At 38.3% G+C, this 13601-nt stretch overlaps 1 protein-coding gene across 1 annotated transcript in view; it reads left to right on the top strand.

Annotated features, from left to right (window-relative positions):
- The window catches only part of LOC144661242 (condensin-2 complex subunit G2-like), a 43104-nt gene extending 29519 nt beyond the window's left edge, over window positions 1–13585 (top strand). The window contains exons 18-34 of the mRNA XM_078521940.1: window positions 781–902; window positions 1191–1268; window positions 1925–1995; window positions 2160–2328; window positions 3128–3223; window positions 4199–4279; window positions 4968–5093; window positions 5495–5589; window positions 6967–7060; window positions 7690–7789; window positions 8245–8322; window positions 9260–9366; window positions 9736–9867; window positions 10735–10829; window positions 11722–11822; window positions 12494–12584; window positions 13213–13585. Of these exons, the coding sequence (XP_078378066.1) occupies window positions 781–902; window positions 1191–1268; window positions 1925–1995; window positions 2160–2328; window positions 3128–3223; window positions 4199–4279; window positions 4968–5093; window positions 5495–5589; window positions 6967–7060; window positions 7690–7789; window positions 8245–8322; window positions 9260–9366; window positions 9736–9867; window positions 10735–10829; window positions 11722–11822; window positions 12494–12584; window positions 13213–13279 (1703 nt within the window). The 3' untranslated portion in view covers window positions 13280–13585. The remainder of the gene's footprint in view (window positions 1–780; window positions 903–1190; window positions 1269–1924; window positions 1996–2159; window positions 2329–3127; window positions 3224–4198; window positions 4280–4967; window positions 5094–5494; window positions 5590–6966; window positions 7061–7689; window positions 7790–8244; window positions 8323–9259; window positions 9367–9735; window positions 9868–10734; window positions 10830–11721; window positions 11823–12493; window positions 12585–13212) is intronic.
- Window positions 13586–13601: the final 16 nt, after the last annotated feature.

Here is a 13601-nt window from a genome sequence, read left to right as displayed (position 1 = left end):
AGAAGAAAAAAAATGGGTTTGGTCTTTCATTATGCAGCATTTATTCATAACTGTATTGCTTCAAGCCTCATGCAAGGTCCAAAGAAAACAATTACAGTCTTTGAAAATCTGTCTTTTCTTCATTTGTAAATACAGTTTGGGATGTTCTGTTAAAAATGTTCATAAAAATGTTCTATAACCCCCCCCCCCACATATAAGAACCTGCTGAAATTTGCTTGGCTAAACATGTTCTTATATTTTGGGGTATTAAAATGGCAAATCTCTGACAGCAGGTTCTTAAACCACTAGGTTCTTACAAGCGGGTGTTAACTGTACTGAATACTGTATTACTGCACTCACTCCTGTTTGAACTTGTTCCAAGCTCTCGCACTGCACTTCACCAGTCAAGCTTGCCACTTATTTTTATTTTTTTTTTTAAATTAACTAAAATAAAAAATGAACTTTACCAGGTACATAATGCAAAATTTGAAGCGAAATGCAATATTTGTTTCTATGCATTTCAATTGGACTTCGTCGTCACATAAAAACAGTGAACAATGCAAGTAAATTGTGTGACAAAGACTTCAGTTTTTTCTTAGTAACCCAGCTTTTGAACATATATGCAGCGCCTTCGATCAGCAAATGTCTTAGAAATGTCCCGACTTCCAAACAAATTTCTATTACATCAGAGCTTGTTATAAACGTGTCACAGTGTGTAATTAAAAAAATTATCAAACAGAACCAGAAACAAACAAAATACTTATGAAATAACTAAATATAATCATCGTAATCTCTGGTCAGCTGAGGACAAAGAAAATGCCGAAGGCATAGAAAGCCTGGACACAAATAATGCTGGCGCCATAGCAGGGATGGCAGAGACAATTGCTATTTGCTGGGGAGGCATTAAAGACCAACTGGACAAGGTACATTTTGAGATGTATTACATGTACAGACACGTAACGTATTGAGGAGTAAGGCAAAACAAAAAACAATCAATTAGCATTTGGTAATGGTGATCGAAAATTTGTGCCTTAAATGTGGTACTGTGTGACCTGCATGTAAATACATGTACACTCATGTCTTCTAGAATTACAACAACTTTTAAAATGAATACCGGTAGTTGATTTGCTTTCTTTCAAGACAACTTAAGCACAATACTCTTGTAGAATTAAGTTGTTTTTTTTTTTCTCTAAAATTACATCTCTTTGTAGAGTGCCAACGAAGCAACAAAAACCAAGTTGGTTGAGAAATTCACAAAGGCACTTCCTAAGCTTTTTGGAGCATTTGAGGTATGTCATGTTTACTTTTATTGTGACTTGACTTTATTCCTTTTGGCTCGGCCTGAAGCAATGGGGGTCAACAATGCCGCGCCAGCATATCCTGTATACTGCTGTCTTCTCTGCTGTGTTCCATCTGATGTTAGCTTTCTTCAACTCCTTCTCAGTTGACCTTCTTCAGGTTTTAGCCGGCCTTAGCAGGGATGTAGCTAAAAAAACTAAACACTAGGCTGCCTCATCAACAAGCCTAGCTGGCTTTTCTGGCCTTGGCAGCTCTAAAGTTTATTAAAGTCTGTTTTCATGTGAAATTTCAGCTTGATTTAAATGATCCTCCTTTAGCCAGTAAAATTAGCCGGCAACCAGCCCTTAGCAGCATCCCTGCCTTAGCCTAAACCATTCAAGAAGTGTAGAATTTCGTCTGCTGTTTTACATGCGTTTGTGAATTGATTAAAGATCTCTGGATCTCTGTAAAACCGGGTCATTAGTGTCGGAGAACCAACCTCATTCACAGCAAATCAGGTGTGTGGGAAGCAAATGGAGGAAGAGTTGGGTGTCAAAGAGCCTGTCATTTGATCAGGCTGAGAAACCTCACGATGGTTGTACTTATATGTAACAAGCTTTATAGCGTGACTTGTGGAACTGATAATTTTTTGTTTCTTCGCTTGCAGCACCCACGCATCCAAGCAGCTTGTTTGGTGATTGCTGGATTCTTGCCATCCACTTCACTGCCAGCATTCAGGTGCCCAGTTCAAATCATTTGTTCTCAATAGACTACGAACATTCCCTACATTTTCTATTCATTTTTTTTTCTCCTAGAAAACCTAACTCATAAAACTGTTAGAAATCGTGCCTGGTAACAGTGTTAGTTATTAACAAAGTAGTACGTCTGTTCTTTTTTTGCAGTGCTAAATGCCTGTCATCTCTGCACAACCTGCCTGCCAGTACTGTCAATACTGAGTATGGTCCATTGCTTAACTGTCTGTGTGCCTGGGACAGAGTCAATGATGTACTGGGGCTGATAAATGAGTGGATCACCTCTGGATTGAGTGGACCAGCTAAAGACACAAGAAAGGTAATGGTAGTCAGCTTGATACATAACAGTTACAATGCTCTCAATGTGTACATTGCTCTTTTTAGACGGGTATTAAGAAAGTGTTAAAGGGACTGTGTCACAGATTTGAACTAAATTTAGGCATGGGAAATGACCATAAAATTCGGTGAAATATAAATATAACCTCTTAAAACAGAGAAGGCATGTATTTGTGGTTTCGTTTTGAACACCAAGAACTTCCATTTAAAGGCCTGCCAAAAGAAGGAAACATGTTTGCCGAATCACCCGTGGTGCGCGCATGTTTTCCCCAATGTTTTTCAGTTTTGCCACACGGGAAGCATTGTTATCGTTTCTGGCGTCAATTTTGTTTCCAAGAAGCCAAATTTGCTTCTGCTAAACGGCAGAAACATTTCGTGTCTCCACATGGCATGAAAACGAGGAAACAATGGATCAATTTAGGTTTCTGGGAAACTGCTCACCCCCCTCCCCAAACCTAACATTTTGCCCAAAGCGATAAGTAAGGGTTAATGTTAGGTTTGGGGAGGGGTAGGTGAGCAGTTTCCCAGAAACCTAAATTGATCCGAAACAATTACGGAAACATGTTTCCAACATGTTTCTGGAAACTTGTTTCCTCATTTGGCCTAGCCTTAACAACAACAATGAGCAGTACCCATAATTCCATTGTTGCGTATGCTTTTCACGTTTCTGTAGGACATAACTACATTTACATTGTGAGTCGAAACCAAAAGGTTCACTGTAATTTGAAACCTGTTATTTTTATTGCAAGAAAATAATGAATTGACATTTTAATCCACTTCAGGGGGAGAAAACAAGACACAGGAAGAAGTCAGTGACTTTTCAATTACCCTCTGAGAACAAGCGTGTCTTGGCACTGGACTTCCTCTCTTGGATTATGGTAAGAATGGCAATCATTTTGCGATTTCTCTCAACAATACCAGTACATTGTTGAGAAGGGGTACTTGTTTTCTCGGAGGTGGGACTTCTATATGAAAGGGGCGGTGGAAATGCTCGTCGGAAATGTTGACAAGGACCCCTAAAAGAGACCAATCTGGGTGTGGCTGAAGCTTTTCTTGACCCCTAAAAGATACCAAAAAACTAAGAATAGAATGTATATTTGTGTATTTCTTCGTGCACAGCCCTAAACGAGACCTTTCTCGCTAAAAATATTGGCATTTTGCCTGGAACACCCTAAGCGAGACATCCCCACCTCTTTTATTGCGAGTCTTCCATATCCCCCCGCCCCCCGCCCCCACCCCCAAGCAGGCTTGTTTTAGCCAGAATGGAGTCGTCCACGCTCCCTTTTTGATGGAAAAGTTAGCTTAGTTTTTACATTTCTAAAGAAAGACATACTTTTTGGACTCCCAGATTTTTAAACAAATATGTGACAAGAATGAAGATAATCACTTGTCAACCACAGTGTACTGTCTTGATTAACCACATACGGTACTCTCAGACCTGAATTAAAAGAAACTTGTTATTCAATAGATGCTTGTAGGAACTGAATACAATAAGTAACCACGGCGCCACCCAACGAACAAGAGTAAGCACTATAGGGTAAATTGCACGGACGTTGATAATTCTGGCAGTCATAAAAACACTTGGTATTTGTTGCAAAATGCTCTTGCTGGCCCTCATGAGAATTTCGAAACCTGAAGTAATTGAAATTTAACACACGTGGCTCAAGTTTAATTCCTTGTTTTAATTTTTTTATATTTAATTTCTTTAATTTCTACAACTTTTGCTTTGAGTTGCTGGAGTTTTTAGAAATCGGGAGAGTTTCAGGTAGACAGTTCATCTTATTTTGTTGTTGATTGTGTTCCATTTTGACTTTGGTGTATTCGTTTGACTTTTGTCTCTTGTATGTTTTTAGGGTGAGCCTACTTGCCGGACGGCAGTGCAGGAATCGTATAAGAAATTACGACAGATTGCTGATAATTTGAGATCGATAATGGTAAGCCTCCTAAATTTATAGTACTTTAAGTAAGTTATAAACATTATGCCACTATGAAAGTGATAAATGATCGTCGCAGTGAATTTCCAATTTAAACAATTGGAATAAAGAAGCCTGAAAAAAAAAATTCAGGGCTTCAACGGGATTCGAACCCGTGACCTCCGCGATACCGGTGCGATGCTCTACCAACTGAGCTATTGAAGCCACACATTGGGAGCGAGGTCAATTGTGAATTATGCCACTAGTAAAAGCATGAAATAAAGAAAAGCTGCAGTAGTGTTAAAGCACAAACACTTTTATTCAGTGGCAGTAATTTTGAATTCGGCACATTTTTTTCATTTATTTCAGGTAAAGTTATCACATGGTTAAGAAAATAATTCCAATGATAGCAATTTGTTTTAAAACGCTAAACAACCATGTGATCTTCCAGTTCGTATTTAGTTTGGTGACTTCTGCGCTAATGAATTCTCCCCTTCCTTTTATTCATACTTCAAATGCTTTGTAAAATGTTTGAGAAGAAAAATAAGCGATAAGAAAATAGAGTTAAAACTTCATATAGTGATCGAAAAATGGAGTGAAAATATTTGGGGTGTGAAAATCTATTTTAATAGTCTTTAATTACAACTACCGTATTGCTACTTTATGGACAAATATCAGTCTGCTCATAGAGACGTATTACTGCTATTAGGCAACTATTGAATCTCGTCTTATACCAAGTGAGTCAGTGTCGGAGCCTTTGTCCCAAAGTGATGAAGAATTCTTCCAGAAGGCATTCCAGGCCTACTGTCTGTCGGAGATCCACTTGCATCACATGGTACGTACGATTTATTGTAAGCTTCACAAAGTAAAAGGTAAAAGTCTGTTACCTCAGACCTAGGTGGCTTGCTAGATCTACACGACTTCTGCATAGTATGAAAGGATAAGGAATACTCCAACGTTCTTGTATATGCAACCGATTGAAACAATTTGCATGACTGCTCCTTCACCAAAAAAAGCCCAACTAATAGGCTAACTTTTGACTAACAAATTTTAAGTAGTTTTTTCGACTGTAAGTAAGCGAAATAGAGAAATTACACCTATATACATATAACTTTACAGAGCTTATGATTGAAATTCTGGTTTACACTGGAATTTGCAACCTCTACCAGGACGTTCCATTTCTTTGTCAAATTTACATTTCAACTGAAAAAGAGTTTTATTATCTTTAATGCATAGGAAAAGAATGAGGATTACGGAGGTGCTACGTCTGCCATGGAAAACATTCTCGTATGGGCAGACAGAGTTTTACTGCCCGTAATCAAAACCGACAGGTAGGTTCCCTCAAATCTTCCTTTTATTACCTTTAATGTTTTACCATTCGTTACTTTGAAATGTAACGCAAATTTGCGTTTTTGCCTTCAAACATTTTAAGAATAAGCACCCCAATAGACCTTTTTCGCTTGGGCGGTTTGTTTTCCCATTACAGACCACGTGATGTTCTCTAGAGAATTTTCCTTGTATCCACATAAAATTTATTCATTGATATACACGCGACTATTTGAAATTTGAAAGCAAGAATTCTCAAGAGTATCATCACATGGTCTGTAACGGGGCAACAAAACGCCCAAGCGAAAAAGGTCTATTAGCTAGTAAACCTAAAGAAATTCCTATTCATTTCAGGGTAAAAAGGTTTCCATGATGCAGGCTGCACACAAATTAGATGAAACACACTTACGTTCAGACATGTACGAATGCTTTTGAAAAAAAATGTGTTCCTTTCAAGTGTATAGAAGTAAATTGGAATCATTGAAGGGATCCCAAAATTGTGTCACATCCCCCTCCCTGAAGATAATTTTACATCAGTTTTAATTATGTGTTCCTTAACCTACTTGCAAAACTTCCTTAAAAAGCACTAGAATATACCCTCACCAATGGAAAGACAAAAAAGCTGCATTATTATTTTGAGCTTATTTTCGATCACAGAAAGGTCTGTGAGCAAAATTCCCCAGCGGTTGCTAAGCAACACCTGAGAGGTGCTTAGCAACAGGACGTAGCTGTGTTGCGTCATGCTGACATGTTAACTCAAGCATTTGTGAGTGCTCGCAGCCATTCGTCGGATACTCTAATGAAGATTTGTTGAAAACGACTCTTACAACTGCGAATGTTTTTAAATGATTTCTGATTCGCAAGGAGTTCCTCACAACCTTTCCTCGGATACTTCAATGAAGATTTGACGAAAACGACTTTTAGAACTGCGAATGTTTCCAAATTATTTCTTATTCACAAGGAGTTCCTCACAGCATTTGTGAGTGCTCGCAACTATTCCTCAGATACTTCAATGAAGATTTGAAGAAAACAACTCTTAGAACCTTCCGCGAATGTTTCAGAATGATTTCTTGTTCGCAAAGAGTTCCTAGCAGCTATGTTTATTGCTCTCGACTCAGAATGTTAAGGCGAGTGTTGGAATCTTTGAATCAAGCTACTAACTACCCTGTCACTTCAAGATTCAGTTGTCAGGAACAAAGGAAGTTAATGTCCTCAGCGATCAATAGGATGAATCTCCGACCAAACTACAAACTCACTGGTGACTTGCATTCAGTACAGCATTTTGTTTTGAAAGAGCACAAAGAAAATTTACACTTTTTGCAAAACTATAAAGGGAATGTAATAGTCGAATCATGCAGTGACAGCTGTGATTTTTCTTTTAGTACTCTTCCAGACTTAACAACCAAGGCAGCTGAGAGCACAAAACGTGTTCACGAGGAAGGACAGATAACTTGTCTTGCGGCTAACATTGTTGAGGTTAAAAATCTTAATATATCCTATACTATCTCTTTGATTTTATCGTGTCTTTTTCATCACTTCACGATACTCCTAGCACAAAGCCTGGCTAAAGAAGTAATGAAAAAAGCAAATCTTATGTCAAAGTTTAAGTGTTGAGTAGGTTATGAGTAAGTGCCGTGAAGCACTGACCAACTCTCCCTAGAAGGGATATCTAGTGCTTCACAGGTTACCTTAAGTGAGGATTAATTTTTTGGTTGTCCAATGAATTCGGGCTGGGTAGCAACTCTCACAAGTTCTCGCATAAATGACTGGCTACCGTGCCCCTAGCCCCAAAAGACAGTAGCAACTGCTACAGTAAAGGACCAGTTGAAAGCTGCTATGAAAGTTGCCACATTTGGCGCTACCCATATAAATTCTACGTCCGAGGGAAGCACTGCGGAGGAGGGAAGCACTGTGAAAGTAAAGCATCTTGCTACGAGCACAACATAAAGTCCCTGAACAGTTTGGATCTCGAGGCCCAATATAGGTACCTAACTTAAAATGAATGGTCGCTGGTAGTTGAATAATGATTGAACGGTCGCTCAGTCAAAATCAAATAGTCAAATTAAAGCAGCACTGAAATGTATTCTGACTATGCCTGTTTTCAGAGCGTATTGACGTGCATGAGTGAGATGGTCATGCTCGGAATAGCTGAGGAAAAATTTTACAACCACGTGGCAGTTTTTACATCGTCTTTGACAAAAATCGGTGAGTTGAGATTTTAGAAGCTCGGCATGGCAACTGTACGAAGGCACGCAATGCGTGCATAGAGTACTCTAAAGAAATACTGGGTAAAAAATAAATGCAGAGCATAAGTATTTTTGGTACACAAGTTAAGCAGTTTGGCATTCAGAACAAAGCGACTCACACCGGTCAAGCTTCACCTTCCTTTGTTTTGGATGTCGCATGGCTGATTTTGTACAATTTGACAAGATCGTGCTAAGGGCCTTTAGGCCATTTCTAAGTCTTGCCTCTGTTTAAAAAACAAGCCCAGGTCCAAAACATTTTATGTGAAAATGAGTTTTACTTGTATGCTTATTGTTATGCAAATCAAAATCATTTCCTTAAAAAAACGTTTTGCATCTGGACTCGTTTTGAAACAAAGACAGAAGTCAATTCTGTACTAGCTTCATCTATTACTAATAACCGTTTCTGTTTTACAGGTTGTAATGCTGTGAAGTTTTTGTCCCAGCTCTCCAAACTGTTATATCAACTTGTGCACAGTATGCTTCTGAGAGATGGTAGGTTTTCATGTTAGGAGAATTCCTGTGTACAGTTATACCATATGATAAAAACTTTGCTTGCTCTGTCTACCTATGGGCGAGAGTAGGAAGAGACTGACAAACTTCACAATTCTTGGTTTTACCGACCTTAGTAATGTCATTAGCGACCTTCAGATTGTACGAGATTGAGTATGAGTTTTCAAACCAAATTCGTGTACCTCCTATAATCACTTATCACACCAATCTTATCCCTAACGCTTATTTATGTGTTAGTCAGCAACAGGGAAGAGTTATAGTTTGGGGGGTATAATTGTGTCGAAATTTCAAAGTCGTACTCGTTCTCGATCTCGTACTCGCAGTTCAAGGGCCCTTAGAATCAAGAGATATTTTATAATTACAGCTGAATGAAAATAAAAACCGTGTAGCAGGTGTGCATATTGAAATAATAAATGATATACATGTATACAGTGTAATGTCAAATGAAAGTGTTGTGCAAAAGGGTCGATTCTCTGCATTGGTCAATATCCCCACTGGGAACAAACCCAACAATAAATTGAACCACATACGCCAAATAAAACATAAGTTGTCGGTGGGAGAAGAACCTTTTAGTATATGCTAACTACATGGCCAGAGAGGGAACTGGGTACTGGTGCAGCAGATTTTATGTCGTGGCAAGTGAGCAGGTAACGAATAAGATTGTAGTCAGTAAGCTATGTAAGTATACACAAGAATAGTTATTTCTCAAACCAGTTACTTACTCATCAAGTTGAAACAAAGAAATCAAAACCACAAGGGTAAATTTTTACTATTTTATACTTAGTTTTTCTTTTCATTGAGAAGAAATATCAAACACTTGAGGGAGTGTTTCACCGGATCGAAGTTCGCCAAGAATAGTATATGTAATGAAACACTGTCTCTCGTGTTTGACACACTGTATTACAACTTATTCTTACAGAATCCAGGAATGTTAATCTCCAAGGCGGGCCTGTCTCAATTGTCCTCACAAACCTACTTGAAATTTTGACGTCATGTGACGCTGCAGAAGTTGGTGTTCTACCGCAGGTAAGACCTGATCACCTCTGAATTCAAACGAGTTGTTAAACGTGCAAAAGGATAGAGCAAAATGCTCTGTCGTGGAAATTACAAGGTTGTTCAATCTTCTAGTGCTAGAAAAAAAGTCACGTGAGAAAACATGTCATCTGTTAAAGGAGTCAATTTGCAACTAACAAGTAATTTTTGTGATGTATCGATTTTTTATATCTCATGATATAGAGGAGCAAGTAACAAACCAGACAATTGAGATGGGTTAAGAATGAGGACGTTGAACAATTTAAACCAAGTTATACCATTTCATAAAATCATAACAATTTCAATTGTCTTGGTTTTTGCCACTCCTTACCTTAAAAACTTTATTGACAATTATCATTGTAGGCCCTCCTTGTTTTCCGACCTGCTTTGGCTGAGATTCTTCTGCTTACTGAGGTTGGGAGACGCAGCACTGGAGCAAATACGAGTGTTATGGCTCCTCTGGTGTCTGCTGTACTGACAAATATCGCACAGCAGGTAAGATATGCATGTTATTTAACATTACCAAATTCCATAAGTACTGCAGAAAATGACTTGATTCCAGCCTTTTTACATCTTTTCTTCACATGTTTTGTCGACTTTTCGACACACAAAAGTTGGAAACGGAACTAGTAATCTCAAAGCTAAGTAGTAGATAAAATATGAGCGGGAGATCTGTATGGGCGTATACAATGGCGAGCCGATAGGCGAGCCATTTTAAACGCCCATACAGATCGGACGCAAATATTTTATTCTACTTGTGAAATGAAAACAATAAATTGAATGCGAAGTTTTGTTATGCGAATCAGTAGAGATCTGTATCAAAAGTTAATGAATACTAATTAGCTGAGCAGGAGTGTGTATCAAAAGTTAATTCTATTGTTTGATTTGTATTGGGGTTTATAGTTGTGTACATGTCATCTGAATACAGTGCTGGGATTGGTTTGCACCCTCATGAATAGTTAATGAATTTTACAAGATATTTTACACTGCTGAAGTAAAGCACTTAAGGTGAAATAACAGGTGCAATAGATAGTCAGGGTGCACATTTCTCGTTTTTAAGGAAGCTTTTCTCGATGGTGTTTGCAGACACAAGCACAAGCGCAAGAATTACAGCTCTTATTTCACCATGAAAACGGCTTCGACTCAAGCAAAAGCACAAGCGCATTGCAGTTTTATGCTTGTGCTTGTGCTTGTGGAAAGCACAAGAACAAGGAACAAAATTTGTCCTTTTTGCTTGATTGCGCTTGTGCGTGCGTCGCTAGTGAAAACCAGGCTTTACTGCTAAATTGTATACAGTAAGCCAGATATGTTTTTTTTTTTTAAAAAAAGATCCCGTGCCTTGCTTTCTTTATACTATTGTAGGGCTCAACAGCTGGAGATGATACCGAGGTACCTAACTTACCACGCGTGGCCAGTTTCATAGTAAAGATGGTCACAAGTTCTCAAGCTCTCTTGAGGTAAAGTTACCAGGAAAAAGTATTCATGTGTTAAGGGGGTACTTTTGGAATCAAATTTCCCTTGCGTTCATATGAGTGCCCCATTTAAAACAAAGGAATTTATTGAAAAGGGTGCCTGACTAGGTTAATGAATTCAGTAGTTACCTAAACCATCTACCTTGCGCACATGTTTGTGGTGTTTTTTTCTGATAGCTGATTTTTTAAGGGATAGGATGAAAAAAAAAAAACATTAATTTTGACAAAAAATCCCTTTAGTGGTTTCAGCAGAGATAAGTGGGAATAAATTAATGAAATTAGTAGTTACTTAAACCATCTACCTCGCGCAAATGTTTTGTGGCGTTTATTAATTTTCTGATAGCTGATTTTTAAGGGATGTGGTGAGGAAACCAAAGACAATTTTTGACAAATAAATTTCTTTTTCAATGGTTTATAATCAGGTTTTTCGGCAGAGATAATTGGGAAAAAAGTAATGAAATCAGTAGTTACCTAAACCATCTATCTCGCGCAAATGTTTTGTGGAGTTTTTTCAAGTTTTTAATTTTCTGATAGCTGATATTTAAGGGATGGGATCAGAAATACAAAGACCTTTATTTTCAATGGTTTATAGTCAGGTTTTTCGGCAGAGATAAGTGGGAATGAATTAATAAAATCAGTAGTTACCTAAACCATCTACATGCATCTCGTGCAAATGTTTTGTGGCCTTTTTTCAAGTTTTTGATTTTCTGATAGCTGATTTTTAAGGGGTGGGAAGAAAATTACAGAGACATTTATTTTTGACAAAAAAATCCTTTTGTTATAATCAGGTTTTTCGGCAGAGATCAGTGGGAGAAACAGGTAGTTTATTTTTGTCGCTCGCTGAATATAAGTTTCTCCTCGTTTTGATCCTTTGCAGATCATTCATGCTTGAAGTGAAACACCGGTTGTTATCAGGAGCACTTGATGAAAACATTGACACACAGTCAGCAGCTGTTGCACTGCTAGGCGCGCTTCAAGGTTTGTGGTTTGTGTTTGCATTGGCTTGCTTTTCAGAGATTACCAGTTGGGAATCGGGAGGACAATTGCCGTTTACGACAAACGGAATTACTCGACGAGTTCTTATTGATTCTTATTATAAAACGTTCTTTGAATCAATGTATTGGTGAACAATCCATTACTCAGTCAGTCTTTCATAAACTTTGTAACTGCAATGAGCGCCAAGAGTCCTTGAGATTGTTGGTTGAAATGAATACTAAGTTTAACCTTCCCTTTTTTCCACTTTAAATCCGGTGCAGCATGTGAACCACTCCCCCTCCCCCCTTTTTAATGCCAACGGGGCAAGTCATGCAGATGATAGGAAATCCAACATTGTTTCGGGGGGGGGGGGAGGGGATAATATCAAAGGGTTGAAGGGTAAAATTTGGCTATGGTAATCAAAACGTGCCGAGTTTCTCGACACTTTTGACGCCCATTGTGTGTCAGTTTGTTTTAGCTCGATATTCAATTGGTGACACCTGAGGTTACTAACCACTTACGCAGATCTACAGTATGCCACAATATAGTGATGAAAACAAATTAAAGAGCGAACCAACATTAGAAAAGTAAAAGGAAAAGAAATAAAATTTCTTCGTAGAGTTTCCACGCACTATATCAATGGTTCATTCTCATGCCAACTTGTCGTCTTACAGGAACTGCTGAAACCAATGTTATTAAAACTTGCGCTCTTCACATTCATGAACGGTTAAAGACGTCAGAGGAAAATAACATCTCGGAACAAAGGTTTGTTTCAATACTTAAATTATCCACGTCCTGCCCTTTCTTGATGTCCTCATAGACAATAAAACGCCACCATTTCCCGTTACCACCACGTATGGGAGAAAGACCTTTACATGTTTACTCACGATTTTTTTTTAATTTTGCACCCTGCAGGCACGTTTAAAAATTTTTATTAACAGTTATATAACTAAGTCGGTAGAATGGGACGGCGTACAACCTATAACCGTTTTCAAACAACAAGAATCGCCGCCGACCTTTCATTTGAAGTTACCTTATATTTAATTGGACGGTTCTCTAATGTAGCACAACATAGAATACACTTAATTTCATTTTAAGAGGTTAAGAAACTTTGAAACTGAATGGGGACGTTTCGTAACCCAAAATACTAAACCAAATGGATACTATTATGGTCAGTCTGAGCGGCAAAATGTTGAACCTGAAATGGAACTGATCGTCTTTCTATTACAATTCTGTTTTCATTCAACAACTCCTGCTCTTTCCCTCCCTTCCTCACTGCCACCCTTGCTCCTTTCTTCTCTCCCTTCCCTTCTCACATCTACCCTCCCTTGTGTCACGTCTTTTGTTTGTTTGTTGCTAATTTGTTTATTTATTTGGAATACATTATTTACAGGGAGGAGTTTCAAAGTGCTCGTCTGCTCGTCCAAAGTTTACTTTCCAAGTTGCAAGTTGTCACTTAAACAGATGTTGATCATATGTAAAATACCCTTGAGGAAGTAATCTATCGAGTTCAATTTCAAGAATTTTAGTAGCGAACCCTCTCGGTCGCAAGTCTATGCAGGATTTCCTCAAAAAGCGGAACTTATTCCGCGCAATCTGGCGCCCTTTCGCTAGGAAGGGCTTCGTGCTCGTAAAAAAAAGAACGCCATATCGAATTTTTAGGGAACTGAAGGAAGAAATGCTGGTATACGAGCTTAGTCTCGGGAAACGGATACTTTTATATTGTAACTTGTGTTTTTTATCATATTAAAAACTGCCAGTAAGCACTTTTGTGATTTGTTT

The sequence above is a fragment of the Oculina patagonica genome, chromosome 7 (genome assembly GCF_052425735.1).
Source record: "Oculina patagonica isolate OP01 chromosome 7, crgOcupat, whole genome shotgun sequence".
In the NCBI taxonomy this organism is placed as follows: domain Eukaryota; kingdom Metazoa; phylum Cnidaria; class Anthozoa; order Scleractinia; family Oculinidae; genus Oculina; species Oculina patagonica.
Note: the sequence above shows the minus strand (reverse complement) of the source record. Positions and strands in the feature narration are given on the sequence as shown.